This window comes from Coffea arabica, chromosome 2c (assembly GCF_036785885.1).
Source record: "Coffea arabica cultivar ET-39 chromosome 2c, Coffea Arabica ET-39 HiFi, whole genome shotgun sequence".
Lineage (NCBI taxonomy): Eukaryota > Viridiplantae > Streptophyta > Magnoliopsida > Gentianales > Rubiaceae > Coffea > Coffea arabica.
The window spans coordinates 26,005,129-26,025,354 of NC_092312.1; the positions used below are offsets into that span (position 1 = coordinate 26,005,129).

At 41.3% G+C, this 20,226-nt stretch overlaps 2 protein-coding genes across 2 annotated transcripts; both read left to right on the forward strand.

Moving 5' to 3' along the window:
* Positions 1-14,290: 14,290 nt before the first annotated feature.
* LOC140035266 (uncharacterized) lies at positions 14,291-17,642 on the forward strand. The gene is made up of 4 exons (XM_072075526.1): positions 14,291-14,626; positions 15,965-16,056; positions 16,293-16,634; positions 16,733-17,642. Exons 3-4 carry the CDS (start codon positions 16,626-16,628, stop codon positions 17,390-17,392), a joined length of 669 nt encoding a protein of 222 aa, XP_071931627.1. The 5' UTR covers positions 14,291-14,626; positions 15,965-16,056; positions 16,293-16,625; the 3' UTR covers positions 17,393-17,642.
* Positions 17,643-18,463: 821 nt separating this feature from the next.
* On the forward strand, positions 18,464-19,003 carry LOC113724157 (protein ALP1-like). Its single transcript, XM_027247085.1, has one exon. The coding sequence runs from the start codon at positions 18,464-18,466 to the stop codon at positions 19,001-19,003; it is 540 nt and encodes a 179-aa protein (XP_027102886.1).
* The last annotated feature ends 1,223 nt before the right edge of the window (positions 19,004-20,226 follow it).

The window sequence follows — 20,226 nt, forward strand, 5'->3', positions numbered from 1 at the left end:
AAGATTGAAGCATTAATCGACTCATTTAACAAGTTTTGATTATTCAAACAACACTTAAGCAATTTGCAACCAAAAGAGTTCAAATATGACTTTAATCTTCTCAAAACATAACAAAAGATCATACCAAACTTGTACAAAATGTACGTTAAATATTCACTTATCAAATTCCCCGCAATTCATACATAATCAACTTCAATGATTCAAGAGATGAAACAATATATGTACTTTTGTCAAATTTAATTTCTCAAAACTTAGAAACCAATCATTATGCCTTTATTCAGATTACACTAAATTCTCATAATATCAAGTTAAAGAAAGATAATTTTACCCTAATTTTACTAAATTCAACTTAAATTTCTCATCCTAACCTAATTTCACTAATAAGCAATTCACATAGTCAATTTATAGCCTTCCTCATCCTATGACCATTTTTTTTCAAAATTTAACAACTAAGAGGGAATTATTCACACTTCATTTTACTTAAATAGTGAAAATGCCTTTTTATGCGAAAATCGACACTTTTAGGTGAAGATCTCCGATTACTCAACATATCACTTTTTCAAGTTGTTATGCATGCTCTTAACTCAAGCACTTTTTGATGCGAAAATTAACATTTTTAGATGTCAATCCCCGATTACTCGGCACAAGAATTATTGGAGTAAAACAAATATTATTATTATTATTTTTATAACACAATAACTAGATATTCCCTGAATAAAGGTTTGAGTTGCATATAATGATTACTAGTAAAAGAAAGAGTGCAAAGGAGAATCTGAAGTTAGTGGATGTGTCCTTCATAGGGTTCATGATTTCAACAAATCATTGTTTTGTCCTATAACAATTGTTCTCCATAATAGTTAGTTAGTTAGAATTTTATTATGCCAAAATAACGCATCTCTTATTCTCTGCAGACTTGTTTGGTAAGTTAGGGTTTGGCGTTGGGTTTGGCCGTCATGGCCGCTGGTCCTTCCTCTTCGGGGGAGAGTGTGCCGCCGCTGGGCTCTGGTGGTCAGAGGACATTCGCTGATGTTGTTTCGGCCAAGGCTGACAAGGGTTTTCAATCCAAGTCGTTCGCTTCCCTAGACACGGCCTCACGGATTCAGGCTGCAGTCTCCACTCACAGGGGGGAGCCGGCAGTGACGTTTGCTATGGAGGACATCGTGCGTATGGCTTCTCCTTTTCAATATGCGTTGGTGGGGAAGTTTTCTCGTGGTCGCCCGTTGATGGAGGGGATTAGGAAGTTCTTCCAAACACTAGATTTAAAGGACGAATGCTCATTGGGGTTGCTGGATCGCCGGCACATACTGATTCGCCTGACGAATGAAGCGGATTATTTTCGGGTATGGGCCAGGAGTATTTGGTACATACAGGAGGTCCCCATGAGGGTGTTTAAATGGTCGATAGATTTCCACGTTGATAGAGAGTCGTCGGTTGTTCCGGTTTGGTTTGCGCTTCCAAAGTTACCTGTGCACTTGTTTCACAAGGAATGCTTGTATCCTATTATCTCGTGTTTGGGTAGCCCGTTGTGTGTGGATGCTGCGACGGCAAAGGGGACAAGACCCAATGTCGCTCGGGTATGTATTGAAGTGGACTTGATGAGAGAGTTGCCGAACCGGGTTTGGATTGCATTTGGAGATCGGCTGGGTTTCTGGCAGGAGCTAATCCCAGAGAATTTGCCTAAGTATTGTGGCCATTGCCTACACCAGGGCCACTCGGTGGATGAATGTAGGGTGAAGAACCCAGAGTTGAAGGTGGTGCACTGGTGCGGCCACGGAGGGATAGGCGAGAGATGGAGAAGGCCAATGGTCCATCGGCGGGGGACAGAGATGGGTCACGAAAGGCCGGGAGAGGGCGGGAGTTTCGGCTGAATGAGGGTGATGTGGCGGGTCAGCAGGCTCCATCTGCTCTTGATGAGGCAAAGCAAGGGGTGGCGATAAGTTCCGACGTGGCATCTGGGATTCGGTCGGAGGTCCGTCAGCAGAGGGCAGAGTATGTGGAAAAGGCTCACGCCTCTGGTGGGGCGTCTTTGGATCCTCCGCGGCTTCTGATGGCTGAGGAGCAGGATGCGAGCGGCACTCGGGAGGTCGGGCAGGTCTTGGAGGAAGGCGAGCTGTCAGTCGGCTGTCTTGTGGTGGAGGAGGTTATCCAGGATGCTGCAGAAAAGGAGATCGAAAGGATTGCTGGTTTGGTTTGTGATGAAGAGGCGCGGTTGGAAGATGTTGTGGAAGAAGATGATGGGGGATTGGCAGAGCATGCACGGCTGCTGCCCACCGCGGGGGAGTATGTGCTGGCAGCAGGAGGTCTATCCCCACGGGGAACGGCGCTGGTGGAGTCTGCATTGGTGGAGGAGGTTGGTAGGCTCGAGGTAGTACTGGAGCAGCCCCAGCAGATTCAGGATGATTCATTTCACGGGGTCACAGGCAAGCTGAAAGGTGTCCGCGCGACGTTTCCCTCTGATGGAGCTCTGCGCTCTACGGTAAGGGCTTCTCAAAATTCTGCTCTCCTTTTACCTCATGATTAATGCATTGTTCTGGAATATCAGGGGTATGGTTAAATTATCCCATTTTCGTAGGCTTAGAAAATTAGTTGCTTTTCATAACATTCAACTGCTGGTGGTATGTGAGACGCATGTCGGGATGTCGTTAGCAAAGGAGTTTAGGGTTAGACTGAAATTTGATTACGTGATTTCCCATTCTGTGGGGCGGTTGTGGGTGTTCTATAACGCTCCTTTTTGTTGCTCTCTTTTGGGGGAGGGTGCTCAGTTTTTGACACTATCAGTTCAACATCCCGGATTGACGAGTTCGGTCTCCTTTTCGGCGGTGCATGCGGCGTCCACAGGGGAGGAACGGCAGGCCCTTTGGGCAGGTTTGCTCCAGTGCAGACCTTCCCACGGTCCCTGGGTGGTGTGCGGGGATTTCAATGTTGTTGTTGGGGAGGAGGAAAAGAAGGGGGGTCGGCCGTTTACGATTGCGGAGGCAAATGATTTCGTGACTTTCATGGCCGCCGCTGGATTGGTGGATGGTGGATTTTCAGGCTCACGGTTTACCTGGTGCAATAATCGCCAGGGCCGGGCTAGGATCTGAAAAAGGTTGGACCGCTTACTGATGAATGTGGAGTGCTTTGATATTGGCTTTTCAATTGGCGTCACTCATTTGGAGCGTCATCCTTCTGATCATGCACCATTGCTACTGTCCGTCAGTACAAGGTTGGATGGCAAGCCCCGTTCGTTTCGATTCATCAATGCTTGGGCAGACCGGGAGGATTTCTTGGCGACGGTAAGAGAGTCTTGGCAACAAGAGTGTGGTGGGTCTCCGATGCATGTGTTATGTTCTAAGTTACAGAGACTCAAGCGACATCTTCGACTGTGGAACAAGGGCCGAGTGGGGAATTTCTCGGACAATGTTGCAAAGGCGGAGGGAGAGGTGGGACGGTTGGAGAGAATGTTAGAAGATGGGGGGTCAGAGGGGGTCCATTTGGAGCTCCAGCAAGCGCAGGCCTCGTTGAGACGAGCTTTGACCATGGAGGAGTCGTTGTGGAGGCAGCGAGCTCGGGTCAAGTGGTTGGCCTTAGGTGATCGCAACACTAAATTTTTTCATTCGGTGGTAAAGCAGCGGCGTATGACTTCCATTATCCACCGGATTCAGAAGCCTGATGAGGGTTGGGTTAAGGAAGATGCGCTCATTGGCGAGGAGGCGGTGCGTTACTTCTCATCCTTATTCTCACTAGAGGATGTCCCTGGGATGGGGGAAGTCCCTGATGTTATTCCCCGTCTGGTGTCTATGGAGGATAATGAGCGGCTAGAGGAGGTGCCGGATTTGGAGGAAGTCCGACAGGCAATTTGTCAGATGGATGGAGAGAGTGCTGCAGGTCCGGACGGTTATTCTGGCCGATTTTTCTCTGCTGTTTGGGAGATAGTAGGGGGTAATGTATACGATGCTGTCCGGAGTTTCTTTTGCGGCGCGAAACTTCCCAGGAGGATCACTGCGACGTCCATAGTCTTACTGCCTAAGGTGCAACAGCCCAAGGATTTCTCTCAGTTTCGGCCGATTAGTCTTTGCAATTTTGTGAATAAGATTTTTTCAAAAATCCTGGCTCTTCGACTGGCTCCTATACTGTCTAAAATCATTTCTCCAAATCAGAGCGGGTTTGTGCGGGGTCGTTGCATAGCTGATAACTACCTTCTAGCTCAGGAGGTAATTGCAGGAATTAAGCAGAAGGCACGTGGGGGTAATGTAGTTTTTAAGCTTGACATGATGAAGGCTTACGACAGGATGATGTGGCCTTTCTTGGTTAAGGTCTTGCGGTCCTTTGGCTTTGGAGAACGCTGGATTGATATGGTCTGGCGGCTTATATCCAATGTTTGGTTCTCCGTTATTGTCAACGGGTCCCTCTGCGGTTTCTTTAAGTCAGCTCGGGGGCTTCGTCAGGGGGATCCTTTGTCGCCTGCTTTGTTCATTATTGGAGCAGAGGTGGTCTCCCGGGCGTTAAATCAGCTGGTGCACCAACGGGGGTTCCAAGGCTTCAGAGTTCCAAGAGGGTGCCCGACTATTACCCATTTGGGATATGCGGATGACGTTCTAGTGTTTTCAAGTGCGAATGTCACCTCCCTGCGGCTCGTAATGAGGGTTTTGGACGACTATGAGGCGTCCTCTGGCCAGCGGGTGAATAAATCGAAGAGCTGTTTCTTAGGTCATGCTACCTTGGGGAGATCGAGAAGAACGGTGATTCAGCGGGTTACGGGTTTCAGATCGAGTTCATTTCCTATCAAGTACCTAGGTTATCCTTTGTATTATGGCCGCCGCAAGAGAGTGTTTTTTGAGGGGCTATGCCAGGCTGTGGTGCGAAAGGTTGAGTCCTGGGAGAATAAGTTGTTATCTGCCGGGGGTCGGATTGTTCTGTTGAAGCATGTGCTATCTGCTCTCCCAGTCTTCCTCTTGATGGCTGCATCTCCACCCAAGTCGGTATTTAGGGAGATTGAAGGGCGGTTCTCAAATTTCCTTTGGGGTGAGTCGGAGTGGGGGCATAAGTGTCATTGGATCAGGTGGCAGGATTTATGTGTGCCAGGGGATGAAGGGGGCTTGGGGCTGCGACGATTGGAGGATATTCACAGAGCCTTCTCCATCAAGCTTTGGTGGAGCTTCCGTTCGTTGGCCTCTTTATGGGCGACCTTTATGAGGGCTAAGTACTGTGCGCAGGTGCATCCTAATTTGGTAAATTGTAATGGGGGTTCACTAATCTGGAGACGGATGGTGACAGTGCGGCAGTTTGCAGAGCTTCACATTGGTTGGATTGGGCGATCTGGAGGCTTGAATTTCTGGTTTGATAACTGGCTCGGGACAGGTTCTCTGGCCTCTCGGCTGGATAGTGTCTCGGACCATTTGCTTGTTGATTTCGTGGAGAATGGCCATTGGAACCTTCCACTCTTGCAGCAATGGGTTCCGCACGGGGTTATCAGTGAGATCGTGCGGGTTGTGCCTCCTGTAGGTCATTTGCCCGATTTAATGGTATGGAGACCATCTTTATCGGGGCAATTTAACCTAAGTTCGGCGTTCCACCTTGTGAGGAGGCATGTTAATCGCTCATTTATGTCTAGACGAATATGGCATCCGTTGGTGCCTTTGAAGGTTTCTTTCTTCTTGTTACGCCTACTTCGCGGGCGTTTACCGGTGGACTGTTGCTTGATGAAGTTTGGGGTTCAAGGGCCTTCCAAGTGTGAGTGTTTCCCTTTGCCTTCTATCGAGACTATTGACCACGTCTTTGCTACGGGGGAGATAGCGTCACGGGTATGGCATTTCTTTGGGGATCCTGTGGGAATATCTTGGGTTGGGTCATCCTTTCGTGGATGTATGGCGGCCTGGTGGTATGGGAGGAGAGGCAACCGACAGCTCGAGTTTGTGCATCAGATTCTCCCACTCCTGATTTGCTGGCAGTTATGGAAATGCAGAAACAGCATGCGATATGATGGGGCCTGTATCGGGTGGACCAGGGTGTGCAACTTGGTTTTGTCCGATCTATTGGAGCTGTTCGGTCTGTTTCTTCCCTACCGGAGGCCTTTCCCCTCGGACTGGGTACGTTTCTATGCAGAGATCTCAGGGTGGGCACCCCGGATTTCCTATACGCTGGTGCGGTGGTCTCGGCCTTCGGCGGGTGCTCTCAAACTCAATACGGACGGCTGCTCCAAGGGTAATCCTGGCGCTAGTGGAGGAGGAGGGATACTTCGGGATGGCGGTGGCAGTTTGATTCTGGCGTTCTCGTGTTATTTTGGCCATGCTACGAGCCTTCAGGCCGAAGTTTGTGCGCTTCTTTTTGGGGTTCAATTGTGCATTCAACGCGGATTTGGCAGGATTGAGGTAGAGCTAGATTCACTTGTCCTAGTCCACATTCTCCTTGGAAAGGCTACATATCCTTGGAGTGTGTATCACGAGATTCAGCAGCTGCTGGGATTACGCGGCCATTTCTTAACAGTTCGACATTGTCTCCGCCAGGCAAACCAGGTTGCTGATGCTTTATCAAATGTCGGCTGTGCTCAGGGGAGAGAGGAGGTTTACACTTCTTCAATAGCTTTACCTCGTGTAGCTAGAGGAACCATGCGCCTTGATAGAGGGGGGGTTCCTTCGGTTAGACGGATTATCCATAACTAGGGCAGTCTGTAATGGTTTTTCCTCAAGTTGATCAATAAAGTTTTAGAGTTTTGAAAAAAAAAAACTAGATATTCCCTCATTAAGTATAAGAATAATTAAAGAAAGAGTATGGCTTTTTATTGACTAGATCAATCACTTACTTGTAAAATTAAGCAAAGAGGAGAAATCTTATTAAACATGTAAAATTATAGGCATAATTTTTCTTACTTAACCGGATATACTTTCTAAAATATAAAAATCCTAATTGCATAATAACCAATTCCAAGTTAACTGAGGATTAAATCTTCCCAAAATACATATAACATTTCAACAAATGGAAGAATTAGACACTTCAGGTTGGAACAATTTGGCCCATAAAAATGCAAATATTTGAGATATTTTGGCTATAATGAAATATTGGAAAAATTTTAGAAAAATTTTGACAGAGTTTTCCCTTATAAATGGACAAAACTCCCTGTCAACATTCCCAATTTCAAGAAAATTATCCACATATCAATATTTTCAAATATAATTCCAACATTTCTAAACCACAATGAACTGAAAACATGCACTTCAAGACACAATCAAGACATAAGGTAATCAAAACACAAAATACCCTCCCCCACACTTAAATTCTCAATGTCCTCATTGGGAAAGAAGGGAAAAGAAACTAGTACTCCCCTATAAAGAAGTGGTGATGCAATTTGAAGCCATGAACATCACGAACATCCAAATTCTGTTCAAACTGAAACAAGGGATATGGTGAAACATAAGTAGCACAAGATTAACCAAAAAAATGAAGACTTCGAGGTTTTAAACATAAGAAAAGCAAGAAAAACAAAAAACTTCAAAGCTGTTATGTTCACAACAAAAGAAACATCATCAAAGGGATCTTCACGACTGTGTAGAATCAGGATCAACGCACTCCGTAGCACCTTGTGGCCCATGGGATGTGCCAATGTGACCCTCCTCAGTGGTAGGCATCGAAGAAGGCGAATGACGAATATGAAAATAATCCTCCAATGCTCGAAGATGTCAATCATGCCTCTCCAATCTCTCTGTCAGTACACGCTCGTGTTGGTCAATACGCTTCATGACTCTGGTCTCCATGCAGCAGATGGTATTGAGAACTTCTTGGCACCAAGACCTAGAGGGAGGGGGTGGAGGTGGAATGGGAGGAAGTGGAGTCAGCTGTGCCTCCGTTTCTTGAGCTTTCGGTCGTGGTGTAGGATGAGGTGGAGGCTGAGTGGAGGTAGGAGCTTTACCAGTGTCGCGAACCAAAGAAGTGCCAAAGTCCGTTGAAATACCCAAGAACTTGAGTAACGAAACATTGACTTCATCGGCAGCCTAAGTGACAATGGCTCGCTCGGCTTCAAGAGAAATCTCGAGTTTCTCAAAAAGAAGGGACAGAAGACGAGGAAATCCAAAACAGGTTTCGCCGGCTCTCATGTGAGCTGTGGTACGCATATAGCTAATAATGATGCTGCCGAGAGGAATTCCTGTCAACTGCCGACCTATTCCATTCATCATCTTATCCAAAAAGTATAGGTCGCTATTTCATACTTCCCTTTTGCCACTCCTCTTAGGTACCACATTAAAAGCAAAGAAATAGAAAATAAGGTGATACCTAAACTCAAATGAATTGGCATAAACGAGAAGCTTTTTCGAACTTCCTCGTTCACGGTATTGACCCTTAAGACGTGATACAGCTTCTCCCACTTGCCATGGATCACGTGCCTTAAACTCCATGGTCAATTTAACATCTTTTCTGTCGTCCTTGAGTTTGACAAATCGAGCGATTTTCTCCCGGGTGATGGCAACTGTGGCTCTGCTTGTCCTCCACATTAGCATAAAATTTCCGAAACAAGTTGGAGTAGTAATGCCGAGGCAACTTCAGAATATTGGCCCATCCGAGTCGACCAAATGCTGTGGAGACCTTATAATGATCATCTACCTCTGGTGCCAAGTGTTTTTCAATAATGATCTCCTTGGCTAAGCCTGCCTCATACCACTGTTGATTTTCTAGCAAGGTGAATCGCGTGGTATCATAGTCCGGAGTTGACTCCTCATAGCTAGTAGATGCCCTCTTACGCCGTGAATGTGGCGGCGACTCAAGAGAAGAATATTCCTCCACTGGTGATTCCTCAGGTATTGAAGAAGTGCGCTCTTCACTTGAAGAAGGCGAAGGCGTTCGAACAACAGCCCTTTGTGTGCGAATCATGGTTCCTATATGAAAAAGAAGATCAATGGACATTAGAAGCAATCTTTACCCCTTGAAAATACACTGTAAAAATGTTGGAAAGTAATTTGAGAAAATTTCGGCAGAGTCTCCCCTTGAAAAAGGAAGAAACTCCCTGCCAACCATCAACAAATTCAGGACCATATCGTACTTAACCAATTCACAAACTAAATTGCACATGTATTAAGTCCATTTCAATCCAAAATCGTATCACATGGCTTGAAAAATCCACTCACCACTCCATTTCTTGAAATTTTAAACACTAAGCAAGAAAAAGATAAAAACTAGAAATACAATAGATTTGCAAAGTTGTTGGGTACACATTCAAGCTTGGGAAATCACCTAAAAGTAACATTTCAATACTCATGCTAATATCATGCTCAAATTCAACCATTTAGCATTTTTACCCAAGGAATTCATACGAATTTATGCAAATAATCATATGTTGTCCTCTAATTGGTACAAAAGTAATCTCCATTTCTTAAAAACAAGTCAAACTGATCCAAAGAAGCAAAAAAATTTAGGTAAAAAGTACAATGTGCTTTAACCTAATAATTGAGAAAAATTATACAAAAGATGTCACCATATTCACGAATTCCTCAATACTAAGCATAGAATTAGTTCCAATAACATGTAATAGCACAATGTAGCACAATTATACCACGAATTTTCAACATATATGTATTTCCCAAATATATAGAAAAATAGAAAAAATTAATAAAAAGGAAATGTATAATTTCAAAGAAAGATGAAAATTCTTACTACAAATGTGTAGAGTGATGCTAATGGAGGGTAAGGATGCCAAAATGAGGAAGAAAACAACCCAAATTTTAACCGAAATTGAAGAATTTCAGTCGGCCCCAAAGTCTATTGAAGATGATTAAAATCCCTTTCGAATGATGTTTTGATGCAAATTTGTTGAGGGTTAATGATCACAAGATGTAGGGAGATGTTTTTATGGTGAAAAATTGGAAGTTTGGTGGTTAAAATGGGAGATTGGATAAAGGAGGCTAGGGTTCGGTGAAGAAAAATAGGAAAAAGCTGGAAAAATGCAGAATCGAAGTCTCGGTTCTGCTATATTCGCAAACCGATCCGAGTTCGGATCGGTTCCAACAGCCCTCGAATCCGATGGGCTTGGATCCGGTTCTTCAGAAGAACAGACGAGCCCTCGGATCCAAGTGGATTCGAGCTCGGATTTGTTCTTTTCTGCAATAATTGCAGAAACTGCAATTTTTTCAATTTTCTTCCTTTTTCCAGCCAATTCCAAACTGCATCTTGGAAGAACTTTTTATCAATTCTAACCCTCCACACAAGTGTAATATACCCTAAACACTAAATCCAACCTCTCAAAACACATCAAACATATTTAAATTGCAAATCGATGGGTGAGGTTCTTTGATCATTTTGGCACTTTAACACTAAAATTGCACTTTTAGGCATGAAATGCACACCAAATGAGTCAATGAGCATATACAAACATGTTATCACCGGAACTCACTTGAATACAATGAACATGAAACATTGGATATATGAACTGAAAATTTAGACACTTAACACAGAATCCAATAGAAAAAACTCCCTTTTTACGATTATTGGTCAAGTGCACCTCCAAGATAGACGTTCATCATCCGGTAGCCCCCCTACAGACCATTAAAATATTAAAATTCACTCCAACTCATACAAAACATATTAAAACACATTAAACTAAAGAAATCGTTGGGTTGCCTCCTAACAAGCGCTTTTGTTTATTGTCGTTGGCTTGACTTAAAAGTTGGATTCTCAAATTGAAGAAGAGTCACCCAAGTGACATATAAGTCCCTTGGGAACGATTTCATCTGCTAAGTAGGATTTTAATTGTTGTCCATTGACCTTGAATCTTTCATTTCTGGAATTTGCCACTTCAACGGCTCCATAAGAAAATACTTGAGTAATTTCAAATGGTCCCAATGACAAGTTGTCAGCCTGTGCAATAATAAAAATCTGCTCAACTGAAATTAATTTTTATAAATAGTGGTAAGCAGGGTAGAATCCACAAAAATTAGGTGTAACTGTTTCTTTTCAAATTCAAGGTAACCAGGGGGTGTTTTTGTGCAGAAGATGACAAACAGAGAAATTTAAATAAAATCTAAGAAACTACTAAAAATTAAATAACAATTTACTAAAATCAAATGAATGATAACTAAGAATCTAATCAAGAAATAACTTCAGCAATGGTTCACTTAATTGATCATCGATGCAGAGCCAATTCCAATTATTTACTAATAAATAGGTTATAACTGCCAAACAAGCGATGACAGTCAACCCCTCCTTACTGTGTCGGTGATTAAGGTACGCTCGTTAACCACTACTCTAATTGACAAATAATCTTAGGTACGCTCGTAAGATTTAATTCCCCAATTGCCTTACATATTAGAGGAGTCCGATTCTAACTAAATAACACACTACCAGGGTTATTTCAGATTAGCCCGCATATCCCCCTGACACGAATCTAATCGTACCAGTTGTCACTATTTCAAGACAATTAAACAATTACAGATTTAATGCCCTAATTGACAATAGATTATCAAGTTAACTAACTATCCGGATCCAAGACAATCAATTAATTAAATAATCATGAACATTGCAATCAAGGGATATGCGAATACCAATAAATAAAAGAAAAAAATAAAATTAAATCGATCTCACAAGTTTTAGGCGAACCAAAGTCTCTGTTGTTTCTTGACTAGAGTGAAAAAATTAATTCATATTTGATGAACAAAACCCACAGGAAATTGAGACAAGAGCTGCGGCCATCAGTTGGTAAATAGGCAAATTCAATTCGATCAAAGGAATAAAGAAAAACGAAGTTGCAGAGGATAATTTAATGTCCTCACTTGTCTGCTCATACGAAGGAAGAAAAAGTAACTACTAAAAGCTAAAAAGGAAGAAAGCTAAACTTCCCCCCCCCCTCAATTCCTTCTCCTCACATCCGTGGAGAATTCCCCCCAAAAGGTTAAGAAGGAAAAGTCAAAGTGAAGCTAAGCTAAAGGAGACCAAATCCTCTACTCCTCATTCTAGTTCCTATCTAGTAGTCCTCCTGCTGTGCGGCAGTTCCCCAGGGAAAAAAACGCCCACGTCTTCGGGTTTTCCGTTGCCAAAAGGAAGGGCCAAAGATTTCTTTTCTTTTCCAAAATTGTCCCTGGGATAAGCTCTGTGCCTTCGACTCCTTTTCTGTCAAATTGGCACTTGTTATCATATTTTCGTTCTACTCCCTGAAATATATGCCAAATACTAAAAATGAGTGGAATTTAACAATTAATCCACATCGGGTCAGGTAATATGGGAAATTAATAATAAAATAAATGATAAAATCGCACCCTATCAATTCCCCCCACACCTAAACCATGCTTGTCCTCAAGCATAAGCAGCAAACAAATACCAAATTTTGACAATGGTCATTGCTCCATCCACTATATTGCCAAGATACCAAGAAAAACCATATATCAAGCATTAGTAGTTATAATCCGAGAAACATCACTTCGGTTAGTTTCTAAACCACAAACTCTTTCAATTCCAAGTTACTAATCTAAGAAGAAGGAATGGCGCACAACATTTATTAGCAAATGGTTCAAATATTAACCAAAATTTTCATATTAAGTCCATAAATCGGCAAGTTGACCTCTAACACACACTAACACAACCTACACTTTTTTCACGTTTTCTATTATTTATTCTTTTCCTTTTTGTTTTTCTTTCTCTTTTTTTTTTAAAATAACACGAAAGACTTAGTCTCTAGCCATTGGAGCCTTTTGACGCGAACTCCGATATTTTTTCAAATGAAGGAGTCCGGTTACTCAACTCCTATCGCTATATGACCACGTACTCATAGAAATTACTACTTTTTGATGCGAGAATCGACACTTTTGGTGAAGATCCCCTATTACTCAGTAGTAATAACTAGAGGAGTACAGTCACTCTTATTAACAACCAAATAACACAAAAATTCAATATAACACAAAAATCAAAAGAAAATTTGCATCAACTAGTCTTATTTTCAAACATGGAGAACTAAGGTTAATAATCGGACCAATTTACATGAAAATGTCAAAAATCATTCCCTATACCTAGAAAAGTTAACCAAAGAATCAAAAGAGTCAAACAATCACCGATATTCACCAAAGAGATGTGTTTGGATTCAACCACATTAACTAGATATACTTTTATTATTAAAACTTGGCAATAGTAGAATTAGAGGCAATAATCTAACATCAAACTTTGGCAGTCATAGGAGGGCTAGACAGATAAATGACAAAAAGTAAACGAAAATTAGACAAATAACAAACTAAAAATAGAAGAAAACTAAAAACTAGAAAAACTAGCACACAGCTGATCCAATCCTGGCACGCCCGATGGGACCTGAACCCACAGGGCGCCAAAAATTGACAGGGTGTCAACCTGTGTAATAATAAAAACCTGTTCAACTAAAGTTAATTTTTGTAAATAGTGGTAAGTAAGGTCGAATCCACGTGACTGGGAGTAACTGTTTCTTTTCAAATCTACAGTAACAAAGGGGTGTTTTTGTGCAAAAGATGACAATCAAAAAAATTCAAATAAAATCTAAGAAACTATTAAAAACTAAATAACAACTCACTAAAATTAAATGAATGATAACTAAGGCTCTAGCAAAGAAATAACTTCAGCAATGGTGCACTTGATTGATCAACGAAGCAAAGGCAATTCCAATTATTTATCAATAAATAGGTTATAACTACCAAACAAACGACGGCAGTCAACCCCTCCTTACTGTGTCGGTGATTAAGGTACACTCATTAATCACTGATCTAATTAGGAAATAATCCTAGGTACACCCGTAAGATTTAATTTTCCAATTGCCTTACGTATTTGAGGAGCCCTATTCTAACCAAATAACACACTACTAGGGTTATTTTAGGTTAACCCGCGTCTTTCCCTGACACAATCCAATCATGCCAGTTGTCACTATTTTAGAGCAATTAAACAATTACGAATTTAATGCCCTAATTGACAATAGATTACCCAATCAACAAATTATCCAGATCCAAGACAATCAATTAATTGGACAATTATAATCACTGTAATCAGAGAATATGCGAATACTAATAAATAAAATGAAAAGATAAAATTAAATTGATTTCACAATTTTTAGGTGAATCAAAGCCTCTGTTGTTCCTTGATTAAAGTGAAAAAATTAGTTCATATTTGATGCGAAACACCCATACGAAATTGAACCGAGAGTAGCGAACTCAGGCCCTGATTGGAACCTTGGCTTTTAGTCAAATTTGTTTCCTACTAGTTTTTTAACAACTTTTGCTGCAGGAATCCCAAAAATCTTCCAAAAACTCACACGGCTCCCTTGTTACACGTAAAAAGGACGACGTCGTTTTTCACTTTCCTTTTCAGCACAAAACCCACACTTGCACTTCGGTAAAGCAGACTCTTCACCGTGCATTTTGAAATCACAGAAACCTTGCCCTATACAGTAAATTGCACCCCAACTCAGCTGAGCAATTCGACGAAGTGTGGAGCCGATCGGAGCAATTGGACGCGGCGGCAAACAACTGGAGCTGGTGTTAACCCATTCATTGTTCTTTGTGTGGTCCAAGCTGAAGGTACCGACGGACTTGGAAGGAGCAACCAGCTGAGGAAAGTGCGACCTGCTGTGTCTGTCCCTCCACCACGCTCGGCCTCTAACATCACGGCTGGAACGAAGAGTGTTTAAGGAAGACTGCTGTGCTTCCATTTAATTTAGGTTGATTTCCTAAATCCCGTAGCTTTGAATGGAGGTTGACTTGCGATTGAATTTTTTTTTTTTTGCCCGTGAATTCCAGTCAACAGTGCATTTTATATTCATTGATTACCTCCTACAATATGGCGTACTAGTCTCTTGGATTAATTTGAATTTTGGTATTAAATATGCTAATTTCTTGAGAAGGGCTTCTTTGTTAGTTTGACAGCCGAGTTGATTGCCCTGTTTAGTATTGATTACTGCTGAGTTGATAGCTGAGTTAAATGAATTGTTCCACCACGCTCTGTTTTGGACATGCTAGTGGTATGAAAATTGCTCTCTGTTTTAAGAAAGGTTGCTGATTATTTCACGTTTGATGAGTGCCATGGGTTGATTAATTAGGCTGTGTGTTAATTAATTCATTCAGGTTGCTCTGTAAGAATTAATTTGGCTGCTGAGTTCATTAAATTCTCTCTTAAATTTGGCTCTGTGTGTGAATTAATGTTGGAAGCTGAGTTTAGTAAATTTGCCTGCAGCTTTGATTAAATTTCGTGTTAAAGGTTTGCCTACTAGAATCTTTGAACTGTAAGAAGCCAATTATTGATAAAATCTATAAAAAATCAAACTTTTAATTTCCTAATTCTAATCAAGTGGTCCAATTTACGTTCTTCTTGACCCTTTGGATACACCTTTTTCCTTATCCATATCAGTAAGAGTAGATTACTCAATACTGTATAAAAAAAAGAATAAAAATAAAATTGGTCATGGCTAGGATGTCTAAAATGGACCACTGCTTGTCTATTCTAAGGTTAATTAGGCCCAAACCAATCAATGCTGCTGATTTTATCCTCTATTTGTTGTCTTTTCACGTTTTATTTCCATCAAAGGTTACCCAATTGCTTGGGTGGGAAACTCCATGCTTGCACGAATGCACGTTTTATCCTCTGTTTGGGGAAGGCTCATTAAGTTGTAATCAACTTTTTGGTTGTTCCTGCGGCATTAAGAGCTGCTTCAATAGTTTTCCCCTGCTTTTGACTTCTTTAGCTTATATGAAGCTGAAAATTTTTAGACCCCTTTGTCCTTGTTATATAGAGGAGCTCTAAACTTCTAGTGTTTGCTTTTTAACGTTTTGAATATGGAATTTCATCTCTCTCTTTAGCATATTTTTCTGTTATGTTATACATTTAGGTAATTAAGCTGTATTCCATAATTTGAGATATAGGCATGCATTCTTTTGTTAACAGATTTATGCCGCCGCGCACTAGATCCATTTCTAGAGGTTTGTTTTTGGGGTAAATTTTTAGATTATTGCATGTCGGACTGTTAGTAACAGTAAGGGCTAATTTTCGCTTCATCTCACAGTTGGAAAACTCATACTTGGCGATCCTGTTAGCACTACTTGGTCAGAGTGTGGAGAGAACAACTTACAGCTTTGCATCACCAATTACTTCAAGGTATAATTTAATTCGTCTCTTTTTGCAATTGTGGCAACTAATTTCACTGGTTAACTATTTCCTTTTAGTTGTTCATGGCATGGCTACCCTAGTTGTTCATGGCTATTATTACCACGATTTTCACCTGTATTACTTCACTATGTATTGTATGTGCATTGGGGCTATAGATGGCTGTCAATTTCTGTTTAGTATCTTTAACGTCCAGTTGTCGCTAATCTTATTTGTCTTACATAAAGTGTAAAAAACAAATGGCTGGTAAGGTTGGTTCATCAAGGCAAGGTCGCGCCCAATTTCCAATGGAGCGAGAGCTTGAATTTGCGGAGTACTTGGTTAAAATGAAACGGAGTAATAGAATGAACAAGGGCAACTTAAAGAGCAAGGTCTTCCCAGCAATTGTTGATAAATTTGCCAAAAATGGATGCCACTTTGATCCAAAGCAAATCAAGGCGAAGTATTATGCATTAAGGCATCTCACACAAGAATATAATCGCATGCGGTTGAGGGTGACTGGGGCCGGATGGGATCCCCTCCTCCAGACTGTAACCATGGACTAAAGCAAATGGGAAGCTATGATTAAGGTAGAAAAATTAATTTTTGTTATTCATCATAAGCTTATGAAGTAAAAATTATTTTTTTAACATCTTCTAATGGCTGATTTTTGGTGTTAAATGTGTAGGAGAACCCATCTTTTGAGACATTTCACAACAAAGATTTCCGTGTCTTCTACCTGTTATCGGAGGTGTTTGATAAAATGGATGCCCAAGGTCGATATGCGAGAGACTCAAACCAGCCACCAATAGACATCAATGATGAGATATGGGCGCGGCAAAGTCAAGCATATCACAATATGGGTGGCCAGGGCCCGGAGCACGTGGACTTGACTAATGAAATGATCCCTCCTGCGCCTCCAACTGCCAAATCGGATGCCCAACATTCAAAAAACAAAGGCAAGGGGAAGAGGAAGATTCCGGAATCTTCATCCGCCGGGAATGGCGACCTCCCGCCTGGTCTAAGTCGCACCTCCTACAATAATGCCATATCTTGGATGGATGCAACGTTTGGTTCCGATCGGAGCACCTCCAATACCGTAGATGCCCCACCACCCCCACCTACTGCTACTCCAGCTCCTCCTCCTCCGATTTACGTGGATGATGACCCTTTCTCGATGACACATGCCAATGCAACCTTAAACAAAATAGAAGGCTTGCCGGAAAAAGTATTCATTACAGCAGCTGTGAAGTTGGCTGAATCCGCTGACCATCGGAAGATGTTTCTGAGTCAAATGAGTGATGCTAGGAAGCGATTATATGTACTGAGTATTGGGGGGGCGACCTAGATGATTGAGACCTGCATGTGCCTATAGGTTCATCATCAGTTTGAAGGACATTAGTTTGCATGTTTTCATGTAAAATATTTGTATTTGTGATTTACAAAGGATGCTGGTTTTCCTTGTTGGAAAACGAACTTGCACTGGGGTTGTCTTATTGCCCTGTTTGGATCATTTTAAGACGATTTGATAAACTTTCGACATTTCAAATATGCACTTTTCGAGACAGTTAATAATAAATAGGATTTCTATTTTAATATATGAGTTGCTCCAACTAGCTCACATATTACTTGCATTGAGGCATTTGGGCCTTAACCTATACTTTATTTCTCATGCAGGTGTTTTGTCTCTAAAGAGGATAAATGGCCAGCGCTCCACCCAATTTTGGATTGAATTTAGATGATCCAGAGGATGCAAGGAGAGCCGCAACTGCTGTGTTGATTCTACAGTGGACAGTGGCACTTTCAAACCCATCAGGTTCCAAGGACAAGGCAGAGGGTCCACACGAGTGCCATGACTGGTGAGGGTTGGGTTCAGGATCTACTGGGAGGAAGGTGCATTAGGATGCTTAATAACATGCACATGAATGTGCTCACATTTATTCAACTATGCCGGATATTGCGAGAAGGTGGATATATTACTCAGGGCTCCTGTGATAAAGTGACTTTGGAGGAAAGCGTAGCAATTGCCTTATATGGTCTGAGCCATGATTTGACACAAAGAGTGCTAGGTGAACGATTCCAACATTCCACTGAGACAATTCATCGACACGTACGCCGCCTATGCCAGGCTTTAGTCCAATTAGCACCTATTGCACTCCGACATAGGGACACAGAGACTACTCATCCTCGGATTCGGAATAATAGACGATTTTATCCATGGTTTAAGGTACATGGCAGCATCTTAAAACTCGTAAGTTAAATTTATGACTAAAACCCATTCAAATTCAATGTTTAGGATTGCATTGGGGCTATTGATGGAACACATGTCTCGGCAAGCGTGTCAAGAGGGGAACAGGATGCCTTTCGTAACAGAAAAGGCACGCTTTCATAGAATGTTTTAGCTGCATGTGACCACGATATGAGGTTCGTATATGTCAGAGTTGGTTGGGAAGGAAGTGCCCATGATAGCCGTGTCTTAATGGATGCTATTTCCAATCCGGATGCAGCATTTCCTGTACCACCAGTTGGAAAATATTACGTGGTTGATGCAGCGTACAGACATATGCCAGGATTCATGGCCCCTTTCAAGAGTGGTCCAGGAGGGAAATCACAGACTGCCCAGAAAGGTGAATTTAATCGCTGCCATTCTTCGGTTCAGAATATAATAGAGAGGACATTTGGGGTATGGAAAATGAGATTCAAAATTTTGGATGGTCCAATGAAAAACTATCCTATTGAGGCACAGAGGAACATTGTAGTGGCGTGCTGTGTACTGCACAATTTCATTAGGGAGATGCAGCCATACGACGTCTACTTGGCGAATGAAGCGAATATGGATGACGCACATACCGCAGGAGCTCAAATACCTCAATTGCACGTCACTCCAGAAGCACTCAATGATTGGAAGGAATTACGAAATGCAATGGCTGATCACATGTACCTTCACCGAAATGAATAGTATATGATTGCCATGCTTGATTTCCACGTAGCTCGAACTATTTTCAGTTGTATAATTTGAATCTTTTTTAATATTTGGGATTTTGACTTGGTAATGAACAAATTTAAGCCTTGTGGTCAAGGTTGGGTTAACGGATTCCTTTCCACTTGAGTTTTTGTAATATTTTCACAATCTAAGGTGCTAATTATTTTATTATATCAAATTATTTGCATACAGGTGTGAGATTTTATGTGCAAGTGAAATATAAGAAAATCTCCATATGTCAAAAAAAAAATTTTTTTTTGGAACAAAATCACCATAAATTCTCACAAAATCTAAGGCCCAGCAAAGTTGCTTTAAGGTGATGATTAAAGGAGTTAATTAATACCTTCTTAGTCCTTGGATGCATAGCATTGATACCTCGAATGCGAACAAGGGGAAAAGCAACTTGGCCTCCGGATTGGAAAAAATGTAATCATTATTTTGATGCAGTAATATAGAGCACAATTTTTGGATATAGGGAAAAAAAATTTAGGGAGGGATTTTTTTTTTTAAGTTATAAAAAAAAGTTTTAAAAATTAAAAAATTGCTACAGTAAAGTTTTTAAAAAATTGCTACAGTAAAGTTTTTAATACAGTAAGTTTTTTCTACTACTTCTACAGTGATCTACAGTAAAATTTTAGATAAATTTCAAAAAACTCAGGTTCCAAACGGACCCTCAATTCGCTTGAAATAATCCAGGAAATAACGAAGCTACTGAGGAAAATTCAATACTTCCACTTTTTCCTAACATCCGAGGGAAGATAGAATGCTAAAAGGCAAGGAAGGAAAAGTCAAAGAAAGCAACTCCTAACTGCTCCTGACATGCGCAGGAGAGGTCCTAATCAAAAGCCTGAAAGGAAAAATCAAAAGCCAAGCTAAAGGTAGTGCTTGTCCTCTGCACTCCCTATTTCGTATCTAGTAGTCCTCGATGCTACTGTGCGGCGTCCGCCCGCCAGCCGAAGAAGACTCCAGCCCTTTTCTTTTTTAATGCTGTCTTCCGCCAAATTACCAAGAAAGGTCGCAGCTTGATATTCTAAAAATGGCCCTGAATACCTATTACTTAAACTCTTTTTTGATAATTGTCAAATTAGCATTTGTTATAATATTTTCATTCTATTCTCTGAAATATATGTCAAATACTAAAAGTGAGTAGAATCCATCAATTAATCCGCATCGGATCAGGTAATGGGAAAAATTAATAA